Below are 27,361 nucleotides of genomic sequence, written 5' to 3'. Positions count from 1 at the left end.
AAAATTAAAATTGAGAATTTACATGCTACCAAAATTGGTAAGTAAGATCTACAGAGTGAGAACTTAACAAAACCGAGAAAGCTTTATTTTGACAAAATTGTGTTGGCCTAGGGAAAAATCGCATTTTTTTCTTGAAATTGATTGAAAATAATTAGAATCAATTGAGACTTTGATGTGTTCATAGGCCTTGGTGTGAAAAACTCACTAACCTTTTCAAAATCAAATCTGAACACTTAAAACAGTTAGAAAAACACTGACCTTTTGAAATTTTAAATTGGACAAAACAAACCTAGCCAAAGTGAACAAGAGAAAAAAAGTGATAAAATCACGAGGCTTATTTAGATTTATGCACAAAACAAAACATAAACATAAACATAAACAAAAAAGATGAAGTTAGCCAAACAAATGAGTACTTACAAAACAATTTCAATGGTCTACAATTGCATAAGACCGCAAGCATGCATCTCATAATAGAAAAAAGAGAGTGGGATCCCTGAGAGCAAGCTAGTATACACATTACCTAGATCATTCTATGTACAAGTTTCAAGACTTTTAACTGTCAAAAGCACTGTGTGAATTGTTATCCCCTTAATAGTACATTAAGATGAGTGTGGAGGGCCCCATAGACAAAAAGGAGGTGATTAGCTAAAATATGGTAAAGACCAATACAGGTCACTAGAAGAATGGCAAACTAGACTACTCACCCTACATACTACAACACTCACTTTTTTTGTTTCAAAAACTTTCAAAAAAGAATCCAAAACCTTTGCCAACCTACAAATGAAAAAAAATAGCACAAAATTAACTTAATCTGCAAGTTTTTACATTAAATCTCTTTAAATTTTGTAGGTTTTCTCACTTTCAAATTTAAAATTAAAAGGGAGAATTTTTATGAGCAGTGAGTTTGAGAGTCGACAACCCTCATCATGCCGCATAGTGCTAGTACTGCAATATCGGTCCTTCCCAATTGTTGTGAGTGGTTGATAACCCAAGGCTCACCGATCATCTCTAGCTAGTGGACAGGGTGAGATGAATCACTTATAGCCCGAGTCAGCATCACAAGATGACCGTTGACCACCAGGTTCATGCCCCTTCTCGGTCTAGCTACGTCAACAACTTCAATTGATTGCTTGCAATTTGCCATGGCATGACAGTCTACTTGTGCTCATCAGCAAGCCTGCAAGAGAACCAGTGAGTGCCCAATGCAGTTATTACCCTTGCCATGCCAAAGTCCCTCTTCATGTAAAAAGCACACGCCTCGAGCTGCTGCCCCGCACACAGTTTGCTTCTGGTGTTGCCATGTCAACCTCTATTTCATCCCCTCATCTCCATGAAACCTTATATCATCTAAACTTCGACCTTCCATATACTCGTACACTAACAACCTCTCGCCCACCTTGCAATAGCCTAACAAGGGCGCCAAATCCTGCCTAGAGTTTCCATCTGTGCCATGAAATCTCTTTAATCCCCCCTGTCTAAAACTGTTTGTCACCTCTATACGTTGTGTAAAGCAAGCTTTCTAAGCGGCCTCTCAAAGGTAGGAACTTTGATGCTAGATTGTTTTAGTCGTTGTTGTTTCCATGGAGAGATGGCCCTCTGCCTTGCCAATCAACATGGCTGCAAGTTGCTACCGGCCGATGTTGAAAAGTTGGACACCCCGCTCCACACAAGGCTGTGCTCAATACCAGCTGAACTGCGGTACCTAGTGCACTCAAACAATCTATGAGAGAGGGGGGTAATTTTAAACCCCACCTCCATCCGCTCCCTCCATCTCGCCACCTTGAAACTCCCAACTCCCACTTGTCCTCCCTCTCACTCGTGACTCAAACCTGTCAAAATTTCATGTGAAGGCAGCACACGATTCATCGTCACCAGGGGTGTAGCGCAATGCAGTGCAGTGCAGTTGCATGGTGTGTGAGGGTCTGCGAGTGCGAGGACATTAGACTCCCTACGTGGTGCAAATTTGCCCAATCACGAGGAAAACCGCCAAGGAAATGAAAGGTGAACAGCTGGTAGCCTCGATGCCTCCAGCCGAGAGAGGGTGAACAACCATGAGTACGCCACCTCATGTTATGCGACTCTCGAAGACCACGTTTTTTGCAAAGCATTCCTACCATGCCCAATGCCTATTAAATTAATCTTCCAATTAAACAAGTTTCCATAATTCAATTGTCTTTGTAATCGGTATATTTTGTTCACATGTTTTTGTAATGAGTATGTTCTGTCTTGTTCCAACCAATAAGAAAATTGTGTATTTTTTAATAAATAACCTTCCTTTTTCATTAGCAAAAAAGGAACACATCACTATGGCCTGATAAAGGTTTGAAAACGTTGTCGAGAAAGCAACAAAAAGAAAAAAAAACATTTAAAGTAAATCTCCATCATGCTCATGCACTGAAAACAACTAAAGTCTCCCTAGCCCAACACAACACTAAAGGTTTGTTTTACAAAACAAAAAGAACAGAAGTTTTAGGGTCGTAGGAGAGAGAGAGAGAGAGAGAGAGAGAGAGAGAGGCAGAGTCGTGGTGCTCTGTTGTCTATCGAGGAAGGAACGCACTTGGACTATAGCGTTGACAAGGTGCGTCTGAAGGCCCTTCTCCTTTCCACAGCAGGGCTCATGCCCTCCTGATCTGCCCTTCTCTTAAGTTAGGATTGCTCAGATCAGATTCTGAGTGTTTCCTTTGCTAGCTGCTCTGTACAGCCCCATTTTAGAACACAGAGTTTGTGGAAACAGGAGGATTTGCGGTTTTGAGCTGATCACGACGATACTTGTTTTCTGAAGTAGAAAACCAGGCTTCCTTTAGTTTGATTCGAGCCACAACGGTTGTACATTCCAGTGCTTACTTCAATTTGATTTCACAGGATTTGCCCAGCTTGACTCGACGATGCCGCTCAAGGCAGTCACCCTTACCCATGTCCGGTACCATGCGGAAGACTCCCTCGGCCTCTTCTTTGCATGGGCTTCTCTCGTCCCTGTCTTCATTAGCCTTGGGGGTTTCATGACACATTTCATTTTTCGAAGAGAGCTTCAAACAATGTTTTTTGCCCTCGGCCTCCTCGTTGCGCAATTCTTCAGCGAGTTTGTAAAGAAGGCTGTCAAAGAGTCGCGTCCATTTACCTGTGAAGCTCTTGAAATGTGTGATTCGCATGGTTGGCCATCAAGCCATTCAGTTTACATGACATTTTTTTCCATCTACTTAACTCTTCTGGCAGCACGTAGTCTACAATTTGCGACATCGTATGGCAAGGCCTTTACAATGGCAATCTCATGGCCCTTTGCAGCTATTGTGATGTACTCAAGGATATACTTGGGTTATCACACACCAGCGCAAGTCGTTGCTGGAGGTATTTTGGGTCTTATGCTGGGGTCGGTTTGGTTTCTGATCGTGAACGTGGTGCTTGTTCACACGTTTCCAGTGTTGGAAGAGCTGGCTATTTGTAAGTTCTTCTACATCAAAGACAGTACCCATATACCAAATGTGTTACATTTTGAGTATGAAAACTGTAGAGCTGCTCGGACGTTGGTAGAATCAAAGATGATGCCAAAGCCTTCAATGGACTGAATTTGATATGATATTACTGGATTATTGAATTGGTTAAAGCCATTCTTAAACTGATGGTCACTGCTATTTGTGATTTATTGCAACTCTTGAGGATGCGATTGTATGATGTTTTATATTGGCGATAATTTGTTTGGCAGTTGATCACATCATACATGTTTGACCATGGTTGGTGATGGTCCCGTGCTTAATATGCTGGACTATCATTTTGTGGTTCGATTGTGTAAATTGGGCAAGACTATGAGCTTGTACTTTGGAATCTTAAAAAATCATGAAAAATTCCACAGTTGTATTTTGTTTGGAAGATTCCTATCTGCCTGTCGTTCTTGTTTGGGGTGCCTATCTGATTTATCTTTATGTTTTTTAATGCGATGATGATGATGATTATGGAGAGCGTAATTTCTTCAGTCGACTTTCACGAAGAGGGATTGTCATACGTTATGTGCAGAAGAAGAAAATGTGCACCTTGAGGTTGTCACTGAGTTTGGATGTTGTTGTTTTGAAAGTATTGGCTTGTCATATGATGGTCTCTTGAACAGGTCAAGTTTTTGGGGTACATTCATTTCTAATCTTGAGCCATCGTCGATTGCATCTCTTGGGTAACTGAGGCATCCCCATCTCATCTCTAAGGATAATGAATATAAGTTTTGTGGGTCCTTTGCAAGGCTGGCCTGTTGAAGTTTTGAGTGTTCACAACCTATGTTAGTGAATTTTGGGGTTCGAGAGGACTTAGCTGAGTAATTTTCTGGTCTGCATTCATAGTCACATGGAATGGGGAACAAACGAGATTGGTAAGGCTATCAAACATGGAAATAGCTTTGCTCTTTTCAATGGACTGGATTAGAGAAGGCTGTTTGTAGTAATATATTGTATGCAACCCTTGGAAATGGTACAAAAATTGGAATAGTGGGTGGTCATGCTAAGATTGTGTGTATGGAATGGACTTTAACTAGTGTACACAAGAGCACCATGCAGTTACTCCGGGGCCAAATGGTTTTGTTGTTTTTGACATCCCTTTTTATGCTGAATAATGAAAAGAGAAGTCAGGCGTGGCACGTAAGGTGGATAGAGATCAAATGTCTTTCAATCGAGGACTGTTAATTACCATGGAGGCTTTGACAATTTGTGATTGCAAGGCGTGTGGTTCTTTTTTGTCTCTCTTCACTTGGAAGCGTTAGCTTTAGAAGAGATCTCCAATAAATCAGCTGTAGGTTTATAACAAGTCGATGAACCCAGAGACAATTATGGTAATAGGGCAACTATGGCAATAGCTTGAACATTACATGTTTAGGTGACACTGGTAATGGCATATACAAGAGAGACTCACGTTTTGAGTGTCAGTGATATAAAGTTTATCACACATGACATATATTCAAAATGGAGAGTAAGCCCCTTCATTGCACAGCCTCTTATCAAAGATGGGGACAATGCGGTTAGGCCAGTCGCCTCGCATGTGAGCCTCTTCCTCTTCGTAGATTTTTTCTATCTCCTTTTGCATGTCCACAGGTTGTACCATTGATGAATTTTTGGTTCTAAGGTGTCTGGGCTTCCATTGCTCCTCCAAGTCTCCTTTTCATATCAAAATCCCTGCCCTTTCTCTTTCGAGCCTTGCAGCCTGCTGTAATGGATCTTCGTGAAGAGCAGCATCTAAAGTTGGTGTTAATGCTAGTCTACCAAGCAATGATTGTCAGATTATACTTTGCGGTTATTGGTTGATGGTGATAGGCATGTAGCTCTCCTCTGTTTGTGGATCGCATTGTGGTCGCCAGATTGAATAATGGCACATTATGTTCGAGTGACCCTATCGCTCAAATGATTTGTCCCACAGCCAATGTTTGCAAAGGACTGAGGTTTGCTGTATTTTTAACTGGCTAAAATCACAAAATCTTGGCTAAATTTCGAGCTTCATTTTGTGAGCCATTTTGTCTGCATGTCACTACTGTCTTTCTTGGCTCAGAAAGCTCCACATCCTTTTGTAGATGTGAACCAGTCATGCTTTGTTGGCATTGTTATGATTGTAAGATATGTTGTGAAATATCTCCCGTCATATTCTTGTAGGAATGAAAGCATTTATAAGAATCGAAAACCTTGCCCTGCCTTGCGGTCGTGTGCAATCCATCCTGCTAAATGTGCTTGAAAATTCAGAGTGAGGTGATTGACTTGGAAGTCTTGTCGATGTGGAGACGTGAAAGTCACTTTGTCAAGACGATAGTGAAGACATATTAGTATGTGACATGCACGTTGCTGCGGCTAAGAAGAAACAAAACCCAACGCTATGGCACTCTCCTCCGCCATTCTCCCCCCCCAAGGTGGTAACACGTGCAAAAATTCTCTAAGGTAAGTCCAAGTATATTTTTGGGCGCTTATGTATTAAATAAGATCATCCTCCAAAGATATGATAAGGCAACTCTAGCTAACTATCAATAGTGACATCTCTTATAGAACAATGGAGGAGGTAACATCTAAAACTGTTCAAAAGACAATGCAAAGAATATCCACCCACATCAGTGTGTTCAACTTATCCTTATAACCTTCGTGAAACATAAAGTAATTGTTGGTTGCTTTACGCTAATATATTTCTCCATTGAATTGACTATTATTTGGGTAGCAAGCAATTTAGGTAATACATTTTGTCCTAGTTGATGTTTGAGTAGCCAAGAAAAGGCCTCCTTTTCTATTATCAAAAGGTTGATGCATGAGTTCATCTCTCTCTCTCTCTCTCTCTCTCTCTCTCTCTCTCTCTAAGCGAAAGGGGATGTTCACATACTACATTGTTCTTTACAAAGAAAGACACGTAGATGTATAAAGTGTGACTATGAAGATGCCTCCTAACCCATTGGCAAGTCTTTGTTCACCTAAGTGCTAACCTAGGTAGTGGACATATTTGATGCACCATGTGTGTACATTGTAAGGAGCTCTGTTAATGCCATGGATAGGCTCTCTATCCTTATTTCTCTACACGTTGTTCGTGGAAAAAAGAAACCAGCAACATTCTTTTTGTGTCAATCTTTTTGTTGATAAAAGAGAGTGTTTCCATAGTTGTTATGTAATTGTAGCTTGAGCTTAGACACAATGCAACCCTTGAGTCATTATTACACTCAAGATTTGTCTACTCATATCAACATAATGTAGCATAATGCTCATAGCTCTCCCCATTACTACCCTAGCCCACTCACTCTTGCCAAGATCCATCATAACATCATTTAAACCCTTACAACATTCTATGTTTGAGGATCCAAAAAACCATGATAGTAACCACATGTATAAATTATATGGAGCTTGGTCCACTAAAGTAATTGGGTAAACATGCGATTGAGAGTGAGGGAAAGCAAACATCAATAATTTTAAACCATTGAATATTCTCATTGACTCTGTGTGTGTGTGTGTGTGTGGAATCGATCTCTGAGGTCTCCCTCCCGTTTTAGTAATAGATCGTAAGTTCAACTTGTCAAATTGATCTTTGAGGTCTCTTGGGATACGACATTAGAAATTCTCCTCGTGTGTGTGTGTGTGTGTGTGTGTGTGTGTGTGTGTGTGTGTGTGTGAGAGAGAGAGAGAGAGAGAGAGAGAGAGAGAGAGAGAGAGAGTTTGCCTAACTTTCAAAGGATGTTGTCATCCTCTCTCCATTTAGCTTACCAAGGAAAATTTTGCTCTCTTTAGGAGAAGTTTTTCCTCTAGTTTTTTTCCCCAGTTTGCTCATGTGGCTTTGTTTTTCAATATCCCTTGTCTATAGATCTCATCATGAGTTATTGTTGAGGTCTATATCTTAAGATGCAACATGCTTTAAGAACACAAGTATAGCTACTCACATTTGGAGAGTTACCCTAGCTTTGTATTTTCTAAAAACAACCAAAATCTTCTTAGACCCTTCAAATAATAATCATAGTTGAATGCAAGTTAATGGCTTACATGATGGCACATGCCTTCAAAATGAAAGCATAAGTGAACATATTTGGAGAGAAGCCTTGGCTACGTCTTTTGGTTGCCAAGTTGCCACACATGACGTTTTTCAACAACCCCATATTTATTGTTCTCTTCATGAATTTGTTAACCGAGGTCAAAGTATTGCATTGGATTCACATTTGCTAAAAGCAACCTAGGGATTCTTGCCTCGCCCCTATTTGACATGTTTGGAGAGATTCATTCGCTACATTTTTTGTTTTCCACACATGACGTTTTTCAACTGGCCCATATTTATTGTTTGTTTTTATCATGAGTTTGTTTGCCCGTGCCAATGTCTTGCAAATGACAAGGATAGGTGGTCACACTTGGAGAGAAGCATTGGCTCACATTTGCTAAAAAGAGCCTTGGGCTTCCTTGCATAGACCCTACTTGACATATCCTACAATCAATGCAGTCCAAAAGATGCATGCTGACCAAAACTTTGCCAAACATGACAATAGTCCATGATGAAAATTAATCTCACATGGATTTGTCTACCCATGTCAAATATTTCCATTTATGCTAGATACTTGCAAGTATAGATGATCACATTTGAAGAGAAGCCCTAGCTTCACATTTGCTGAAAACAACCCAGAGCTTCGGCATGTTCAACCTAGATCTTCTAGCCTTGTCACATGCTTATAGAATGTAGCATAAGTGCTCGAGAAGCCTTGGCTGCATTTCTTGCTTGCCAAGCCCGACATTGTTTCTCAATAGCCCCAAGGCAGCATTCAACTACAAGTTTGATCATGAATTTGTTTGCCCACGTCAACGGATTTGCATGATGATACATTCCTTCAAACCACAAGGAAGGGTGATGGCATGTGGAGAGAAGCCTTTGCTTCACATTCGCTCAAAACAATAAGAGCTTCCTTGCCTTGCCCATGGTGTGGATATACCTTTTGACTACATCTTTGACTTCAACTTCATGAAGAACTTGCTATCTTTAAAAAGTACACCACCCTTGGCATACATGAAAATCAAAGCTCCACCAAGGACGACATTTTCCAACAATTATAACATTATTTTCCAACACCCAAAACTATTAATCTCATCATAATTTATTTGCCTAGGTCAATGTTTTGCATGATGCCTCATGCCTTTAAACCACAAGCTTAGGTAGCCACATTCAAAGAGAGTCCTCTGCTCCTTATGATTGAAAATAGATCAAAGATTTGTTGCCTTTCTCATGTTGGGGACATCCAACGCAATGCATGCAGTCCAAAAAATCAATTCCTAGAGAGGAAGATCTTCAAAAATACACCACACTTGGCATACATATTTATCAAAGCATTGCCAACCATGAAGATGTTTTTGAACAATCCCTAATGCTAAATCAAATCACAATAGAACATCAGCATGTATCCTATTGCCTTGGGTGTATCCTATTGCTTTGGGACAAAGCTCATCAATAACTTGTTGTGCTCCAACAATGGCATTGCATTTGGCATACAAACTCATCAGTGTTTTTGCTCCTCAAGAAACCCAATTTTTTTTATATCAACTTGTATCCTATTCCCTTGGTACATAACATTGTTGTGTGCTTTGACAACAGCATTGCATTTGGCATACATAGTCACCAATTTTTTTGGTGCTCAAGCTACCCACTATTGCAATATCAACATATATTATACTACCTTGATCCAAATTTCATGAGCAACTTGTTGTACTTTGCCATCTTCATCGCATTCCTTGTACGCACTCACCAATGTTTCCCCTCCTCAAGAATTCCACTATTGTGATGTGATAAAATTCTCGATCGGACGCTTGTCAAGTTTTTCACTTTTTTCAGTCCATGACTCATAATCTCACTACTCTTGAAGCAACCCACTATTGGGATATCAGCATGTATCCTACTGCCTTGATACAAATCTCAACGACAACTTTTTATGCTCTATCAGCTACATCTCACTCTATCCTCATAATAGAATCTTGTCAATAACATTGTGCTACTTAGTGCTCTAGCAAATATCTTGCACCCCACCTACTGCAACACAACAATTTTAGCATTGACATGGTACACGTTTGGAATACATGTTTATTAAACACATTGAGAAAATCAATTGCATCTAGGGAGATGCAATTTGTTGCACCCATGGAACACAGGCCAGACCTTCCATGGTCAGTCCTTGCTAGGTTCATCCTCCTTTAAGTGCACTCCCGAGGGACTACATCGAAAGAGACCACTTGCTCTACATTCTTTGTATGCAGTGTTGAGAGCTTCTTTTCCCTTGTTTCTACTAGACATATCCTACAATAAAGCATTTCAAGAGACCTCACTGTCATAAAATCTAATATCTAACCAACCCAAATGATTTTCTCATATTAAACTGATCACTTAATGTGGGAGAATAAACGGGAACAAGGGTTAGAATATAGCCATGTGCTTTCAGATCTATCTCAACACGGGGCCAGTAGTAAAGGGGTCCAAATGAGAGATGGTATGTCAAAGAGCAAGGCTAGCTAATGGAGCTTAAAGACCTTAGGGTTATTTTCATTAAAGACATCCAAAGGTTAGAGTTAAAAAGTCCTATGACCTTAGATAAGCTAGGGCTGAGCTTGAGGTGGGAACCCAGCCCAAGCTTGAGGTGCTTGTTGTGCTTGCTGACTAAGGTGCTTGAGGTGCTTGTCATGCTTGATGACTAAGATGCTTGAGGTGCTTGTCATGCTTGCCAACTAGGGAGCCTTAGGTGCTTGTAGGAACACTACCGAGGCTTGAGGTGCTTTGTCATGTTTGCTGACTAAGGTGCTTGGGGGTAAGGTGTGCAAAAATCAACATCTCTACAAGGAGGGGACGAGCCCTACAAGAGGGGGGTATGAGAGAGAACACACACACCCTCACACAAGGCAAGCTCGGTACAAAGAAAGCAAAAGGGACACTTGTCAAGTTCCTCTTCATGTTGCCCTCATGATGTGCCTAAAGCCTATTGGTTGGCCTCCCAAGGGGTCCAATGATAAATTAGTTAATTCAATTAATTGTTTTTGCATTTATCAAGTCCTCTCTCTCAAAGGGGAAAGGGGGACACTTGTCCCAAGACTAGCATGCTTGCTTGGTATGCCTCTTGCTTGTGATTGGCTAGGCTTGGAGGGGTCCAATGATCTTCAAGCATGAGCTACAAGGGGGGGTCGACCAAAGAAAGCTAGGGGGTTGCTTCAGGGTTATACTCTCCCACACACACTCACACACACTCTCATTGTGTGAAGTGAAAATTACAAGAGCTCCATCTCGTACTCCAAGCTAGTAGAGAAGTTGAGAGCCTACACCAACACTCTTGGCTATGGAATGAAAATCCAACCAAGAGTCATGCTTCAATGCTTAAGCTTTCCATATTCTCCATCTTCATTACTATGCTAGTATGTATGCTAGCAAGAATAGTGATGATAAATGAGGAACTAGTTCTTTCTCCTATGAAATGTTTCTTCTTAATCTTCCCTACCCTCATTCCTATCTAGCTCTCTCCACCTTTGAAGGTGTTTGAGGTCTTGGGACTAAGGCTTGGGATAGTTAATGCTTTCCACAAATTTTATGACATACTTGTGATGCATGAATATTTCCATCTTCATTGCATCACCTAGGCCATAAGGAACACAAAGATTGTATTGTACCATGTCTCTTTTGATGGGAGAAACTATAATACAAATGCCTATTGGAGGGGGGACCTACTCCACATAAATCCGCTCCTCAAATGTTGTCATGTTCTCTAAACTAACTCTCTCTTGCAAAAGTATTGTTCATGCCAAGACTTGGTTAACTAAATGCTATGTTTATGTTGCTTCCATCAATTAAGTTCACCCACTATGCTCACAAAGTAATTCCACAAAAGTACTTTCTCTAATTTTTGCTACTCTCAAAGTTAATAGGCCATTTACATTGCATTGGTATCAGAGCATTTGGTTTCTCTTTTCTTGCTTAAGAAGAGAGATCCTTAAGTAGCCTATAAATGGTTAATTTTGTTAATTATATTAGGGTAAGTGGGATTGGGATCTATTATCTATTTTGTTGATCCCACTATGTGGGATATGATGCACACCTTGGGAGCTTTGACCTTAATAATGGGGTCTTTTTAGACTTGCCTATGACTTTACCATTATTGAGCCATAAGAATCCGAAAGGAGCTAACCCTCAAGAATTCTGCAATATTAGACCCACTCCACTACTCTCTATAATTAACCACTTCGAGGCGTGGGTGTAGATACTTAAGTGCCGATTTTCAAATTCTAAGAGGAGTAGCAACTAAGGTTCTGAATTTCCAAAGCATACATTAAGCATACACTAAGCATATACTAAGGTTCTGAATTTCCAAAGCATACACTAAGTAAGTACACAAATTTTGTTAACATGGCTGACAATAACCAAGAGAGTAGAATGAACATTGATAACTTTGATTTTGCACATGAAGGTGCTAATGATGATGTCCCCATGTTTGTCAATTATCTTGTTACTAGGTTGCAGCAAGCTGTCGGAAACCCTGCTTTGCAAGCCGAAGTTACTCAACAACTTCGCGCTTATGGGAGGAGAGAGAGCTTAGGAGGCCTCTTGAAGAGACCCCCAAAATAAGACTCTCTCCCATACGAGAGGAGGAATTCAAAGAGCAAGAAAGTAATGAAACTTCAAGTTCCTCTGAAGATGTGGCTCCACGAAGATGGCGGTCTAGAAGATTGCCAACCCCTCCCAAGAGGAAATGTTCAATCCACAGTTCTCCTCGTCACTCTAAAAGGGAAGAGAGGAAACAAAGGAAGAAAAGGGCAAGAAAGAGGTCATCCTCTTGTCCTTCTTCTTCACCTTCCTCCTCTTCCAACAAAAGCTATGGCTATTCTCCTAGAGAATACAAGAGGGGAGAACATCGCAAATCATACCTTGCATGGCCAAGGTCACAAAAGTTCAAGAAGTTCAAAGAGGGAGGAAAGAGTATCATTTCTCACCTATGATGGCACCTTTGGTGCTAATGACAAAGTGTTGTCCTTCATCTGGTAATTTGATGCGGCCTTTGGAAATGAGGGCTTCACGGAGTCCTCCAAGCTACGCCATGTAGCTATGCACTTCTAGAAATCGGTTTGTCAATGGTGGGCTAGTCTTCGTGGCAACGACAAAGCCCCAAATACATGGAAAACTCTACCAGTTTCCATCATGAAGCAATTCCTTGCAATAAGCGATGCAAAGGACAAAGTGCTCACTGAATGGTGCAGCTTGAAGCTTCTCTCTCATGAGTCTATCCACAAATACGTAGACAAGTTTTGTGACGTACATCTCAAGGCTATTGTCTTCCAAAAGATAGACTTTGTTGAGAAAAATCAACAGTTTTGTGCGGGATTACCTGAAGAGATGGCCGAGTATGTCAACTCTCAATGTCCTGGTTCTATCATCAAAGTAATCCACCACACCATGGTTTCTTCGCGCATCAATTTCCAACAAGGGGCTAGACAGAATGTCAAGCCCATGGAAAACAAAGATTAAAGTGACGCAAAGGGGAAAACCAATGCCCAAAATTCTTCCCAAGGCAATTCCAACAACAACTGGTCCAAGGAGAAGGGAGTTTACAAAGGTAAAAAGAAACTCTCTCTTGAAGAGCTTGAAGCTTTTCGAAGGGACCATAAGTGTTTTAAGTGTGGGGAGCAAGGACATGGCTATTGTTTTGTCCCAAGAAAAATGCTCGCAATGAGACTCCTAGAGCTTCCACCATCGAAGCTCCAAAAGAGGATGCTCATTGCAAAGGTGCACCTCTCTCCTATGCTTGGGGAAAGGTAAGGGAGCATGATGCCTTCATCTTGTTGGACCCTGGCTCTACTCACAACTTCATATCAACGGAGTTGGCCACCAAGTTGGGCATTCAAGCTTTTGAGATGGGAGATGCTTTAATGGCCGACACTGCTTTCAAGGGAAAGCGAGCCTCCATTACTCCCCTGATTGGGAAGTTGAGGCTCCATGTCCAAAGCTATGTCAACAAAGAAGAATTTTTCATCTCTCCTCTCCAACATGAGGATGCTATCCTAGGGGCACCATGGTTCAACCGCATGGCTACCAACATGAAGTTCCCTGAAAGGAGAAACTACTTCACCTACAGGGAAAAGAACATGTATATAGATGCTAGTGAGTTTGTTCATACTATACCACTTGTAAATTCACCTACTTTTAATAAGTCAATGAAGAGCTCAGCTTTCGCGTACATGATTTTTGTCAAAGAGTCCCTAAAAGGTCCTAATGTTTCATCAAATGTAAATGGTGGGAATCAAGAAGAGTTAGACTTGTCTAATTTTCTAAAAGGATTCCAAGATGTATTCATCAATGATATCCCTATGGACTTACCTCCAAAACAAGGGGATTTATGACCATCGAATTGAGCTCCTACCAGGAAGCTCACCACCTAACAAGCCTCCTTATCGAGTTTCTCAAGCTCAACAAGAGGAGATCATGAGGCAAGTCCAAGAATTGGTAGAAAAAGGGATGGTGAGGCCTAGCTCCTCTCCCTTTTGTTCTCCAGTCCTTTTAATGCAAAAGAAATATGGTGCATACCGTATGTGTGTGGACTATCGAGCACTAAACCATCAAAAACAGATTTCTCGTGCCTCAAGTAGAAAATATGTTTGATAAGCTACAAGGCTCTACCTACTTCAGTAGGATTGACCTTAAAAGTGGCTATCATCAAATAAGGATAGGGGATGAATATATCCTAAAGACCGCGTTTCATACAATGTTTGTCCTTTTTGAATATCTAGTCATGCCTTTTGGCTTGACTAATGCACGAGCCACGTTCAATCGTCTAATGGAGAAAATCTTTAGACTCTACCGCCAATTCACTGGAGTGTTCTTTTGATGATATCATCATCTACTCCAAGTCCTTGGAGGAACACAAGCAGCATCTCCAAGTGATTTTTCAGGCATTGAGGGAGAACAAGCCTTTTCTCAACCAAAAGAAAAGCGAAATTTTCCTTCAAGAGATTCAATACTTAGATCATATTATCTCTCAAGATGGTATCCATATGGATCCATCGAAGTTAGAGGTAATAAAAGCATGGCCTAATCCAAGGAATCTACATGAGAGCTAAGAAGCTTTATTGGTATGTGTGCATACTATAGACTCTTCATAGAAAAGTTCTCTCAAATAGCAGGACCATTACATGACTTAACAAAGAAGAACGTTAAGTATTTATGGACTGCTAAGGAGAAAAATGCTTTTGACAACCTCAAAGAGAAGCTTACCTCCCAACCAGTCCTCATGCTTCCGGATCTCTCAAAGCCATTTGAGGTCCAATGCGATTCTTGTGGTGATTGCCTTGGGGCAGTCTTGCTTCAAGAAGGGCATGCCATAACATATGAGAGCTGAAGGCTCAATACGGATGAACGAGTCTTGGGCATTTATGAGAAAGAGCTTTTAGATGTTCTACATGCCCTAGACACACGGAAGCACTACTTATTGGGGACTCCATTCATTCTACGAATAGGCCACCAAAGTCTCAAGTATTTCATGATGCAAACCAAGATTTCCGACAAACAAATGAGGTGGGAAAATTTTCTTTTGCAATTTAATTTTCATATTGCTTACATTGCTGGTAAGCACAATCAAGTGGCCGATGCACTTTCACGACAACCAAAAGTTAATGCGGTATCTATAGCTACTCACAATGATCTATCTTCTATGATAAATGCGTATGCTATTGATCCTGACTATAGAGACATAATGTCAGCTCCTGCTTTGGGGAAGAAAGAGGAACCAATCACCTTGCAAGATGGTTATATTCTCCATGGCAATAGGCTATGTGTTACCCACTCTCTTCGTGAGAAAGTCATGTATGAATACCATGATCCTCCCTATGCGGGGCATAGGGGCATTCAACCTACTCTCCGAGGAATAGAAACGTACTTCTATTGGCCTACCATGAAAGTGGACATACAAGAGTATGTTTCAAAATGTGTAGTATGCCAAAAGACCAAGTATGATAGAGGGAAGCAACCTAGATTTCTCCAACCATTGCCTATCCCAAAGTCACCGTGGGAGAGTATATCCATGGATTTTATCTTTGGATTAGGAATACGGGAATATGGACAATAGTCGACAGGTTTAGCAAGCAAGTACAATTTATTCCTGTCAAAAAGACTATTAAGACACACCAAATGGCAACTCTATGCATATCACAGATTTTCAAACACCATGGATTGCCAACATCCATCGTGTCAGATAGAAATCCTAGAATGACCAATAATTTTTGGAAAGGTCTCTTTGAAAATCTAGGAACAAGATTGAATTTCTCTTCGGCCTATCACCCACAAACGGATGGCCAAAGTGAGATAGCCAATCTTACGATACTCGATCTACTAAAGACAGCTTATGTTACAGAATTAGATCAACGCTCACAATGGGAAAAATACTTACCTCTTGTAGAGTATGCCTACAATAATATTGTACATACTTCTACGGGAAAAGCACCTTTTGAAATAATTGAGGGAAGACCTAAAAGTCCCTTGCTACTTAAAGTACATGGGAAGATCTTTGTTGCCGATGAGTATAGCCGTAACATACAAGAATCTTTTCAAAAGATTAAGGAGGCTATATCCATCTCTCAATAGAGGCAAAAAGTTGCTACTGACAAGCATAGAAGGGCCTTAATGTTCAAAGAAAATGATTGGGTCTTACTTAAATAAGGCCCGATTGAGGCAAACGACGAGCAAAAATCCTACGGGCCATCAAAAGTATTATGCTAAGCTAGCAAAAAGATACTATGTTCCTTTCCAAATCTTGAAGCCCATCAATAAGATGGATTATCAACTCAAGTTGCCCAACCATTGGCTCATACACAATGCTTTTCATGTGAGCCTAATTAAGCCATACAAAGGAGATCCAGCAAGTGAATCAATTATTGAAGACCCTCCCAAAATCGAAGACCAAGAAGAGGTGCTACAACCTGAAGCTATCCTTCAGCATGAAGACAAGGTACTACGACATGGTAAGATTATTCAAAGGTATCTTATTAAGTTCAAAAATTATCCTTTTGAAGATGCTAGATGGATGCAAGGAGTACAACTTAAGGATAGCATGAACCTTGTCAATGCTTACAATGCTACATTAGAGTAATCAAGATTATCCGACGGTATCTTATTAAGTTAAAAAATTATCCTTTTGAAGATGCTAGATGGATGCAAGGAGTACAGCTTAAGAATAGCATGAACCTTGTCAATGCTTACAATGCTACATTAGAGTAAGCAAATATATAAATTTCTTTCAAATGATCAATGTTTTTGTCTTATAAGACTGATTCTCTTTTTATTGTGCACAAATTTAAATAGTATGCATGCTTAGAATCATGTTTGTGATGATGATGTCTCTCAAATGCCAAGTAGAATTTGTCACTCTACTTGGGAGAATGAAATGGACTAAAGAGCAGACATGCTTGCGGAAACTATGTCTCCCAAGCATCAAATGGACTAGTCATCCATCTTGGAAAGATGTCATAGGGTAAAAAGGGATCCTCTACCTGCTGTGAGCAAGATTGACTAAGGACTAAGGCTTTATCTCTTTTACCTCATAGTCAAGGACGACTATGATTTCAAGAGAGAGGTAATGTCATAAAATCTAATATCTAACCAACCCAAATGATTTTCTCATATTAAACTGATCACTTAATGTGGGAGAATAAATGGGAACAAGGGTTAGAATATAGACATGTGCTTTCAGATCTATCTCAACACGGGGCCAATAGTAAAGGGGTCCAAATGAGAGATGATCTGTCGAAGAGCCTATATATAGGCACTTGGCCCTTTGGCTCTTAGCTATATATAGCCCTTGTACCGCACTTGTATCCATTGGCCCTTGGCCAGGGCTGTGCCCTCCTATAGTCCTAGCCTTGGCATGACATTACTCCCCCCTTGGAGAAGAGTTTTCATCCGCGAAAACAAAAGTGGTAGGATCTTCATAAGAACACTAATGTTTTCCAGAGTGGTATCCTTCATGGATCCAGCTGTTTGTTTGACCAAAACAAGGTGCAGTAGGAGGCTCAATGAAATCAAGAATAACATCTTGATTTTGCACATTGTTGTCCATTTGCAACCATCTAGTGTGTAGACTCCATTTAGAATGCACATGAGCATGCTAAACGAGCTATCACAACCAAGATGTATCTGAAAGAGTACCGCTTTTCACTTTCCGTGAAAGTAACTTGCTGATCTAACTCATCCGTCAAGTGTAAGTCCTTGACTTATTCTCAAATTTCATCAGTAAACAACCCCACCATAACTAGTGTTCAAGGTTGAGAATCTGACTTATACATGAAGAGACTAAACCTAATCGCAAACATGCTTTAGCTGATGGTAAGAAAACTCCAAGTAGATCAATAGATGCTTATTAATTGGATTGCTTGGTGCTAATATGCGCACTTTGCATATCCTTTAGCACAAGATTACACTTTGTAATCTGTATATCCCCTTGGATAACTGACAGTACTGAGGTGTGTTTCCCCCACGGTTTACAGACAGTCTTTCTAGATGACTGGTAAACAGGGATCACAATATCGTACAACATTGCTGAGGAATTAACAATTGGCTGAATAACCATCATGGTTAACTTGAAAAATCCACAAGCACCCAAACCGAGCCATGACCTCTATTGGTGATTGGTAGACCAAAAAGTAAACTCAGCGAGATACTGCAGATGGAGTGCAAAATGCTTCAGAAGCAACTAATGTTATGAATATGCATGCCACATGAAATTAGCCTTTGCTAAACACTAGGGCCCATAACACCTAGTGTGCATACATTTAGAAAAAAACAGATCCGAACTTGTATATCCATGATTATCCTTGCTAATACTTATGGTGAATGTGATGTGCGTAGCACACAGTAAAGTAGGTCTGAAAAGAAACTAAATACTTTCACAGGCTATCATTTTCAAGCCTTGCTGAAATGTTTGAACCATAATAGAAGATGAAACATTAATCACTTCTAGGGACAAACAATGAAACTTTTTCATTAACAACTCAGAGCCTTGCTATATGTATAAACAACCATCTGTAATGTTGTTTAGTAGTACTTGTACCTGAACAAGTCATTCTAGGTAATCGACAATTTTTGGCCACCGAAATTGCTCTTGATACGTCGTGTTGAAAATGGTCTAGAAAACAGATGTGACTAGCACCTAGGGACTTTGTCGTGACACATATTTGAAATTGTGGGCACCAATGTCAGTCCTAGAGACTCATATTAGCCACATGTGGAATATGTCTCAACTAAGGATGTCTGAAAAAGACCTACAAGTACAAGATGTACTTGTGTGTGGAGGTAACTACAAACACTCTACGACGGAAGTGAGAGGGACCCTCATTAGCCTTGCTCCACACTGGCTAAACCGAACTCCTTGAGTCCCTAGACCATGTTGTATCCCATGTGACAACATGTGCCAAATCGAATCCAACAAGTGGGTGCATAACATCATAATGTACATTGGACACTACGGCCCAAAACACTTGTTCCAACCTGCCCTTGGCATGTCCCTGGGGATTGAACTGAAAGTTCAGTTACCCGTATTTAAATGCACAGGAGCACGTCTCCCACCCGTGAAAAAACCAAGAAACATTGCACTGGAAACCCTGGGTGTTGCCTTTGCAAACCAAACCCGTTGGGTAGAATCTACGTAGTCAAACCCCTTGGTAAGACCCTTTGTAGGAACTGCTCAACTAGCAGGTAATGGTAACCAACATAGTCAACCGTGTACAGAATGATTGGAGTCAACTTGAAAAGTTGAATTTTTCCACTACCACGTGGTAGATTGCAGACTTCTTTCCTTGAAAGTATAATGGGAATAGATCAAACTGTGATCCTCAATGCCGATAGGATGATTTAGTAAACAACCGCTGGGTCTTACCTCAAAAATATACTTCCATAGACACTCGTAGTGTTATACAAAGAGCAAGAGATCCACACAAGTGAAATGCCCAGCTCTTATGGATAGCCATGCTATTTGAAATTCTTGTTGCATCTATACGCCGTGTTATAAATCAGCTTATGCGAGTATAAGTTCATTTAAAGACTCAGCTCAATTGTCGCACCAAAACATGTAGTGCTTACGAAATACCCATATGTAATGGCAAGACTCTTGCTTGGACATTAACATCGATGGGGAGTCCACTGGGTAGATATGTTCAAGCTGAAGAACAATCACCCAAGAAATGCCATCATTTGGGTCTTATCCGAGGTCTGTTGACTATGGCTCTTAGCCGATGTGGCTCATAGCCTTTATGCCAATAACAAATTAGTGTTCAATCGAGGAACCGATGAAGACTAATTGGAGTGGCGTCTTAGCCACTTACTAGCTGAGAGTTAGCGCACCTTGGCTCAGGCTGACTCATGAGCAAAACATGTATCAAACTATTCTTAAAACGTTATTATTTTTCAAGAGAAAGAAGAAAGAGAGAAAAGAAGAGCATGATGGGCTGAGGAATGTTCCTTAAAGGACTATGACGTGCATAGTTGATTGTCGTGCTCTTGTGCATCTTATGCCTAATGTGCAGCTTATCCTATAAGCATGCAACAATTTTCTGCTATGACTCTCTCATCGAGAGAGGTAACAAAAAAACACAAATAAGTCACAGACTGACCCACCTACCATGTATGTGGTTGTGACGACACCAATGTGACTTAATGATAGCACTTTGCCTTTGAATGAAGTCCGAGTTTTAGGTTATTTTTAGTGTTGTTGTTTGTTGATAGCAACCCAAAAATCATGTTAAACAATCCAGAACTCATCTTGTCCTTGACAAAGTGTCTGGTGTTATAGCGAAAGCGTGTTGCATGAGGTGGTAGAATTGAATCTACCTAGCTAGCATGCCATGCATGCAGAATTTTAACCCCTTCCCAAAAGTGATGGCCTCAAACACGAGAGCCAAAACCATAAGTCCCTTGCACAGATGTACTGGTAGGGATTCTGTGAGTGATATTCCCTATTTGACCAGTTCCCCAAACTTGTGTGCCACTGCCCTTGATGCCAAGTCATTGAGCAGTACCTTGGCACAAGGGAGAAGCCTTGCTTCATGGAAAATTGTCAAAGCACTTTGCTTGGCACAAAAGCAATAGTTTCCAATGTAAATGTAGAAACATGGAAAAATAAACAATACTGAACATGGTTGAACCTGGTCATCTTGCTGTAATCAATTGTCTGGAGATGTCGAAGGAAAAGCTCGCTCAATAGGTAGATCATAATCATCTTTGTTGTGCGAGAGATGGTGTATGTATCATATACACACCTTGAAATATCTTGCATGCATATGGAGAAATTCCCCAAGGGCGTGTGCTCATAGCATACCCTAAACGGGAAAAAAATCGCAATGCAAGATTCCTAAATTGAAGCCGTGCTTCACATAAATATGTTTGGGCAGAGAGCCAACGGATGTGGCTGTAGATATCTTGACAAAAATAATCAATCGTGTCAAGCAATTTCAATTGAAATTAACCAGTACTGTGTGGTAAGCATCCTCTGTCAACCTCAAGAAACAGTAAGGAGTCGACCATGCCGAGCAATGTGCCCCCTTGATCAAGTCAAGCAATAGAATGTGCCAATCTCCTTGAGATTACAAAACATTGCAATTTGGCTATTCTTTTGCATCAAAAGTGAACCACTAAGAAGCCGTGCTGCGGAGCAAGGTGGTTGGCAATCAAGCCATGCTTGATTCCAATATTTAACCAATCAAATTTTTGGTGCTTACAGTAAGTTTCACAAGCCATGCTTGTGCTTTGCGTGCCTAAAGTGTATGCACGTCTGCTACATATTATAGCTAGCAAGCGGATGCTCAATAAACAAAAATCAACTACATACCTCATTAAGTACACCTGTCGACCAATCTTGACGACCCAAAAATTGAATGATTTGGAAGCAGTAAGAAAAACGAGAAATGATTTTATAGACATTGTTGCTTGGTGCAATAGATGATCTACTCCTGCTATCAAGGGCCTTGCCTGATGCGCAAGAAAAGTGGACATAATGACTACGGTCATACTTGACCCATAGGTAGTCTCGCAGGGAAACATAGCCAAGATTAGCATAATTACATGTTTCTGCAATACAATTGCACACATAAAACTATGAAAACTGCAAGAACGTGAAAGCATAAACCTGATAATTTCAACCTTGTTGGAGTACTTGACGAAAAGCCTTGCCTTCCATCCTAGGACGATGCCCTTGCTGACGACGACACTTGCATGGTAGCCTATACTGGGACTACCATCACGAGTAGTAAGCGCCTTGTCATTGCCTCACAACAGGCCTGTCTTTACTTTGGATAGTTCTTTTTCGACTGTCAAGCGAATGTAGCCTTGATGGCAAGAGCATGGTCGTGTCAATTCGCAAGAGTGTATATCCCCAAGTCGCGGCTCATAGTCTCGTGTAGAAAAGGGGAAGAAGCGGTGGAAATACAGTAATGGTTGTACATCACCTTCACCCCCCCCCCCCCCCCCCCCCCCAAAATCGATGCGCTTTGTGCTACTCGTCTAAGCCGGAAGGGAAAAGGGGGTGTGCCTGGTGGGGACCCTCCCTTAATTTTTTAAAACCCTAAGGCCCTTGGCCTTGAGGTGCCCATCGTGTGAAGAGGGGGGCCAGCCATGACAACCGATTGGCGCAGCGAGAGAGAAGTAGAGATGGAGCGCCTCAAGACATGCCTCCCGGGCTTTGGCCCTGTGTCGACTTCGCTACCTTGGCCCAGGGCGAACCCGATGAGAGCATGCATCCCTGATTTGGTGTAGGTCACTAGATCTGTGTGGGCCTCTCTCGGGGTGATTTCCCACGGCTACAACTCAGTCGATACCCGCCAGGCAAGAGGCCGATTTCACTACCTGATTTTCGGGCCTTGCCTTCCTCTTGTTGGGCCTTGCCTTCCTCGCAACCAAAGCCTTCCCCATAGCCCTTTTTGCAGACCGCCTTGCTTGCCTACTTCGCCATGCGAATAATCCTGAGAGAGAGAGAGAGAGAGAGAGAGAGAGAGAGAGAGAGAGAGAGAGAGAGAGAGAGAGAGAGAGAGAGCATGTAAACTCCATGCGAGATCTCCATGTCCCCTCTTCCATAGTTCCCTTCTTCCTCCTCCCACCTTGCTCTGATACCAGTGAAAGGGCATAGGGAGATAGACATGCTAATAACCACCCAACCATACCTATATATAGGCCCTTGGACCTTTGGCTCTTAGCTATATATAGCCCCTGTACCGCATGTGTATCCATTGGCCCTTGGCCAGGGCCGTGCCCTCCTATAGTCCTACTCTTGGCATGACACCATCAAGCGAGACAACTAGAGCACTACCTAGCCATCTGATAGCTCTATCACGGATGACCCAAAATTGGAGGGGGGGGGGGGGGGGGGATATTAGTTGCATAGCTAATCTATGAGCCCTTGTGTAAGCCTACAATGTAATTTTCCATTCTTTTGAGAAATCTAGACATTTATAGCTACATTCTTTTGTAATTTATTGATTCCCGAGCCAAGCATGCAAGTGATTATGTAATTATGATCCAAGTTGAGCATGGCTAAATGATTGTAGATTGTATGAGTTAACCTCTAGGCTATAAAGGAGTTAGCAGCTTATTCATTTTTGACCTAAAATATTATGGCTAAGGTATTGTTAGGATAAACTAGTGCCAAGCCGTGGGAACATGCCCCATGGCCAATTGTTCTATATCTGTAAGGCTTTTCATAAATATAACAATATACAATAGTGTGTGTCTTTTACTGTGTTGACTTCTCTCTTTTGTTCTCGTTCTCTACACATGCATGCTCTCCACAACTACCATGGACCCTCATTATCACCATCCACCTTAGCTGACACCAACAACTAGTATCATAGCCTAGGCGGGAAAGCTCTAAAGACGGTTTCAGACCAACGTTCTAAGATGCCATTGTTGCAAGCAATGGTGTAAGAAAAACACGCAGAGGGCATTGTGATACGTTGGCAGACAAAGCCCAGGCCGACTAGGCAATTGGGTGCATCTCAAGACGTCGAAGACGTTGTTGCTAAGGCAAGCAGAGCCAAGCAGAGCATCTCAAAACACTCTGCATAGTGGTGGTCCCAAGCGCTCCAAAACGCTCACAGGTGGGCACAACAAGACAAGCCATCTTGGCAAGCATTTTGAAATGTTGCTGTGTTAGCCAATGGACTTGCGTAGAGTAAGATTTGATAACGACCTTCATATTAAAACGTTGCGCAACAAAAGTTGTAGCATATTGAAATGGCTGGTAGAGTAGAAAACCCGTCTTTCATTCGGATAGCAAGTTCAACGAGCAACAAGAATTTCCAAAGGTGTTCTCTTGTTGTGCCAGAGCATTGTTACTTGGACTTTGCACATCAAATTGTTAGTTTAGAAAGATTATACAAATCGGTTGATACATCTAAAAAGAAACGGTCTAATGAGACGATGGCCAAAATATTGATGCTGCTAAAGAAAATCATAAGGGAGAATCCAAAAATTAAAGCTTATCAACAAAGATAAGCTTCAATCCAAAACATCAACCAAAACTATTTTTCCATGTTCAATGTCATAGATCTATTATGATGTCAATACCATATAGTTTTCTGTCCAAAGCCTTATTTTTAGTTACTACCATGAAGTCAAAAATTTGTAAAGGGTTATAGACACTTCCACAAACAAGCGTGGGCCCATTTATGTTTGGTTCTAAGTTCTTGTTGTCTCACTCTGATACTTGTCTGAGGGAAGTACACACACACCTATGTTAGGGTGGCACGGGGGGGGGGGGGCGGCTTTTACTCGTAGTTTCAGTTGATTGAACTCTGCCATTGTTTGTATCAAGTCTATTGTCACTAAGTGGTTTGGGCTTGAGGGGGGGATTGTTAAGATTCAAACCCTAAACTAGTGCCAAGCCATGGGAACATACCCCATGGCATGCAAAAAATATTCGTTCATCTCTAGTTTGCATGGACAATTGCTCTATATATGTAAGGCTTTTCATAAATATAACAATGTACAATAGCGTGTGTCTTTTACTGTGTCGACTTCTCTCTCTCTCGTTCTCATTCGCTGCACCTGCACGCTCTCCACAACCGCCATGGACCCTCACCAAGGCCATCCCCCTTAGCCAACAACAACATGTATAAAAGGAGATCTTTAAAAAAGAGTTGTAAGTTTTCGGATAATGAATGTATGAAGCGTTTACTAAGCATTGTGTACTAAGACCATATTAGGTAAAGTGGGAAAATCCCAATTCCCAGGTTGGACAACTTTCAATATATCATGTACAAAATATAGAGATTTTGTCAAAAATTTGAGTTTTCTTAAGGTCTCATTCCACTTTATGCACATACAATACACAATGAAAACAACTAAAATACCATGGTTTCAATCAATTGGATTATTAGGAGACGAGTATATTGTATCCATTATCGTTGTCTATGTTCTACTGTCCTAACTACAACTTATCTCAACATGGAGAGCTTGGTTTCTAGGTCCACCACTTGTCCAAGTTAATGTAAAAGTGACTCAAGGTTCACAACTTGTGAAATCAAGGATCCATTGAGGAATACAATCCACTTGGCTATTTTTCCTTAATTTATTGCATGTGACATTCAAGCAAGGTCCACTTCTAATCTATAACTTCTTAATTTGAGGCATGGGACATACATAAAATATGTAGCATATGCTCTATTGCCTCATAGGAAGGTTGGTTTCAAGGTGCACTTATCCATGCTAGCCTATCTTGGAGAAATGATGGAGCTTGCTTCTCTCCTTGTTTCAATGGAGACTAGCTTGGACAAGTGGTGGACCTTTGCTTCTCTCTATGTTTCAATAGAGTTAGCTTGGACAAGTTTTCATCTTGGAACAAAACCCCCATGTAAAACATATCATGGGTATTCCAAGTGATTAGAAAGATTACCATTTAAGATATAACCTTATAGGTTGGACAACTAGATCTTGGCTTGGAGAAATGGTGGACCTTTGATTCTCTCCATGTTTCAATGGAGTCTATCTTGGAGAAATGGTGGAGCTTGCTTCTGTCCATGTTTCAATGGAGCCTAGCTTGAACAGTTGGTGGACCTTTGCTTCTCTCTATGTTTCAATAGAGTTAGCTTAGACACGTGGTGGATCTTCAAAATAAACCAACTACTATCAATGTTGCCTAGCTTGGACAAGTGGTGGAGTGTTTCTCTACTCCATGTTTCAATGGATCTTAGCTTGGACAAGTGTTGGACCTTAAAACAAAAACCCCATGTACAACATAGAATGGATTTTCTAGATTTCAATGGAGTCTAGCTTTAACAAATGGTGGAGCTTGTCTTCATCCATGTTTCAATGAAACTAGCTTGGACAAGTGGTGGACCTTGTAACAAACCCTCCCATGTACAACATATCATTGGTTTTCTAAGTGATGGGAAGGAATACCATTCAAGATATAAACTTATAGCTTGGATAAGTAGTTGACTTTAAAACCAAATTCATCATAATACAATGAAATACAGGTCAGCCAATTCCTAAATCTTGAGACCAAACCTCCCATGCTATTAGAGATAATATATTGGATAAGTGGTGGACCTTCTATTATTTTCCCATGCCTAGTTTAGACAACCGGTACACTTCGCAGCTATAAAGGTTGGACGAGTTGTGGAGCCTTGTTTCTATCCATGTTTTAATGGATCCTAGCTTGGACAAGTGGTGGACCTTGGAAAAAAGCTTCCATGTACAACATATATGAGGTTTTCCATGTTTTAATGGAGCCTATCTTGGACAAATGGTGAAGCTTTCTTCTCTCCATGTTGATTTTGGAACTACCTTAGACAAGTGGTGGAGCTTTTCTTTTCTACTCTTCATAATACAATGAAGTATATGTTGGTTACATGGTGAATCTTAAGGCCAAACCTCCCATTTTACTAGAGATGATAGGTTGGACAAGTGGATCAACCTTCTATCATTTCTCCATGACTATATTGGACAATTAGTAGACATAACATCTCTCTATGTTGTCTAGAGATGAGCTTGGACAAGTGATGGACCCTGCTTCTCTCTCCCCTTGGTTTACTAGTTTGAAGACTCAGTATATATACTTTCTTAGATCTAACTTGAACAAGTGGTGGACCTTGCATCCACAATCTTAATTCAGTATAAAAAAGTATATGAAAAAATAACATAGGAATCTTGGTTTGAAGGTCAAGCAATTAGGTTCCAAATGCACATAATAATATATTTTCCACCCATATTAAAAGAAAGTTAAATATGCACATAATAATATATTTTCCAAATGCACATAATAATATATTTTCCACCCATATTAAAAGAAAGTTAAATATGTTATTACCAAATTGACAAAGGTAACGTCCAAGAATTATATCTTTCCATCTTGTCAGATCTAAATCTTCATCAAGGCGACATGCATGTATACATCAACTTTCAAGCCATTCAAGAATACATGCACTTAGATTCCATAGTTTTGTTTTCAAAGTCTTTTAGGTTCTAAAACTCTTTCACATAAAGTATGTAATGACAAAATTCTTGAAGCAAACATTTGTGCCCAAGAAAAAGATCCCTCTCACATATTTAAAGTCCATGAATTCTCTGATCCACACTTACAAGTTTTATTTTGACATCAAACATCAATTCTTTCATAGTTCCAAATAAATGCAACCTCGATATGAATTGACAAAAAATGAATTTCTTTTACTATATGACCCAACATAGGCCCCAATCAAATAAAAAATGAGTCCCCAAAAATTTGGGTGCACTCTAGCAATACATCAGAGTCCCCTTACAATAGGATGCACTCCAATAGTACATTGAAGTCCCCTTAGAGTAGGGTGCACTCCATTCAAGTGTTCATAAAATTGACACACCTTTTATAAAAAAAAAAAAAGACTATATCAAATTATACAAATGTTGAAAGATACACACT

The 27,361-nt window shown here is 40.6% G+C and overlaps 1 protein-coding gene across 1 annotated transcript; it reads left to right on the top strand.

Annotated features, from left to right (window-relative positions):
- The first annotated feature begins 2,438 nt into the window (after positions 1-2,438).
- On the top strand, positions 2,439-3,849 carry LPPGAMMA (Phosphatidic acid phosphatase (PAP2) family protein). The gene is made up of 2 exons (XM_086527316.1): positions 2,439-2,578; positions 2,863-3,849. The coding sequence occupies exon 2, from the start codon at positions 2,886-2,888 to the stop codon at positions 3,561-3,563; it is 678 nt and encodes a 225-aa protein (XP_086383442.1). The 5' UTR covers positions 2,439-2,578; positions 2,863-2,885; the 3' UTR covers positions 3,564-3,849.
- The last annotated feature ends 23,512 nt before the right edge of the window (positions 3,850-27,361 follow it).

Source organism: Adiantum capillus-veneris, chromosome 13 (genome assembly GCF_014529385.1).
Source record: "Adiantum capillus-veneris isolate H3 chromosome 13, ASM1452938v2, whole genome shotgun sequence".
NCBI classification, from domain to species: domain Eukaryota; kingdom Viridiplantae; phylum Streptophyta; class Polypodiopsida; order Polypodiales; family Pteridaceae; genus Adiantum; species Adiantum capillus-veneris.
This window is presented reverse-complemented; position numbering and strand designations above follow the sequence as displayed.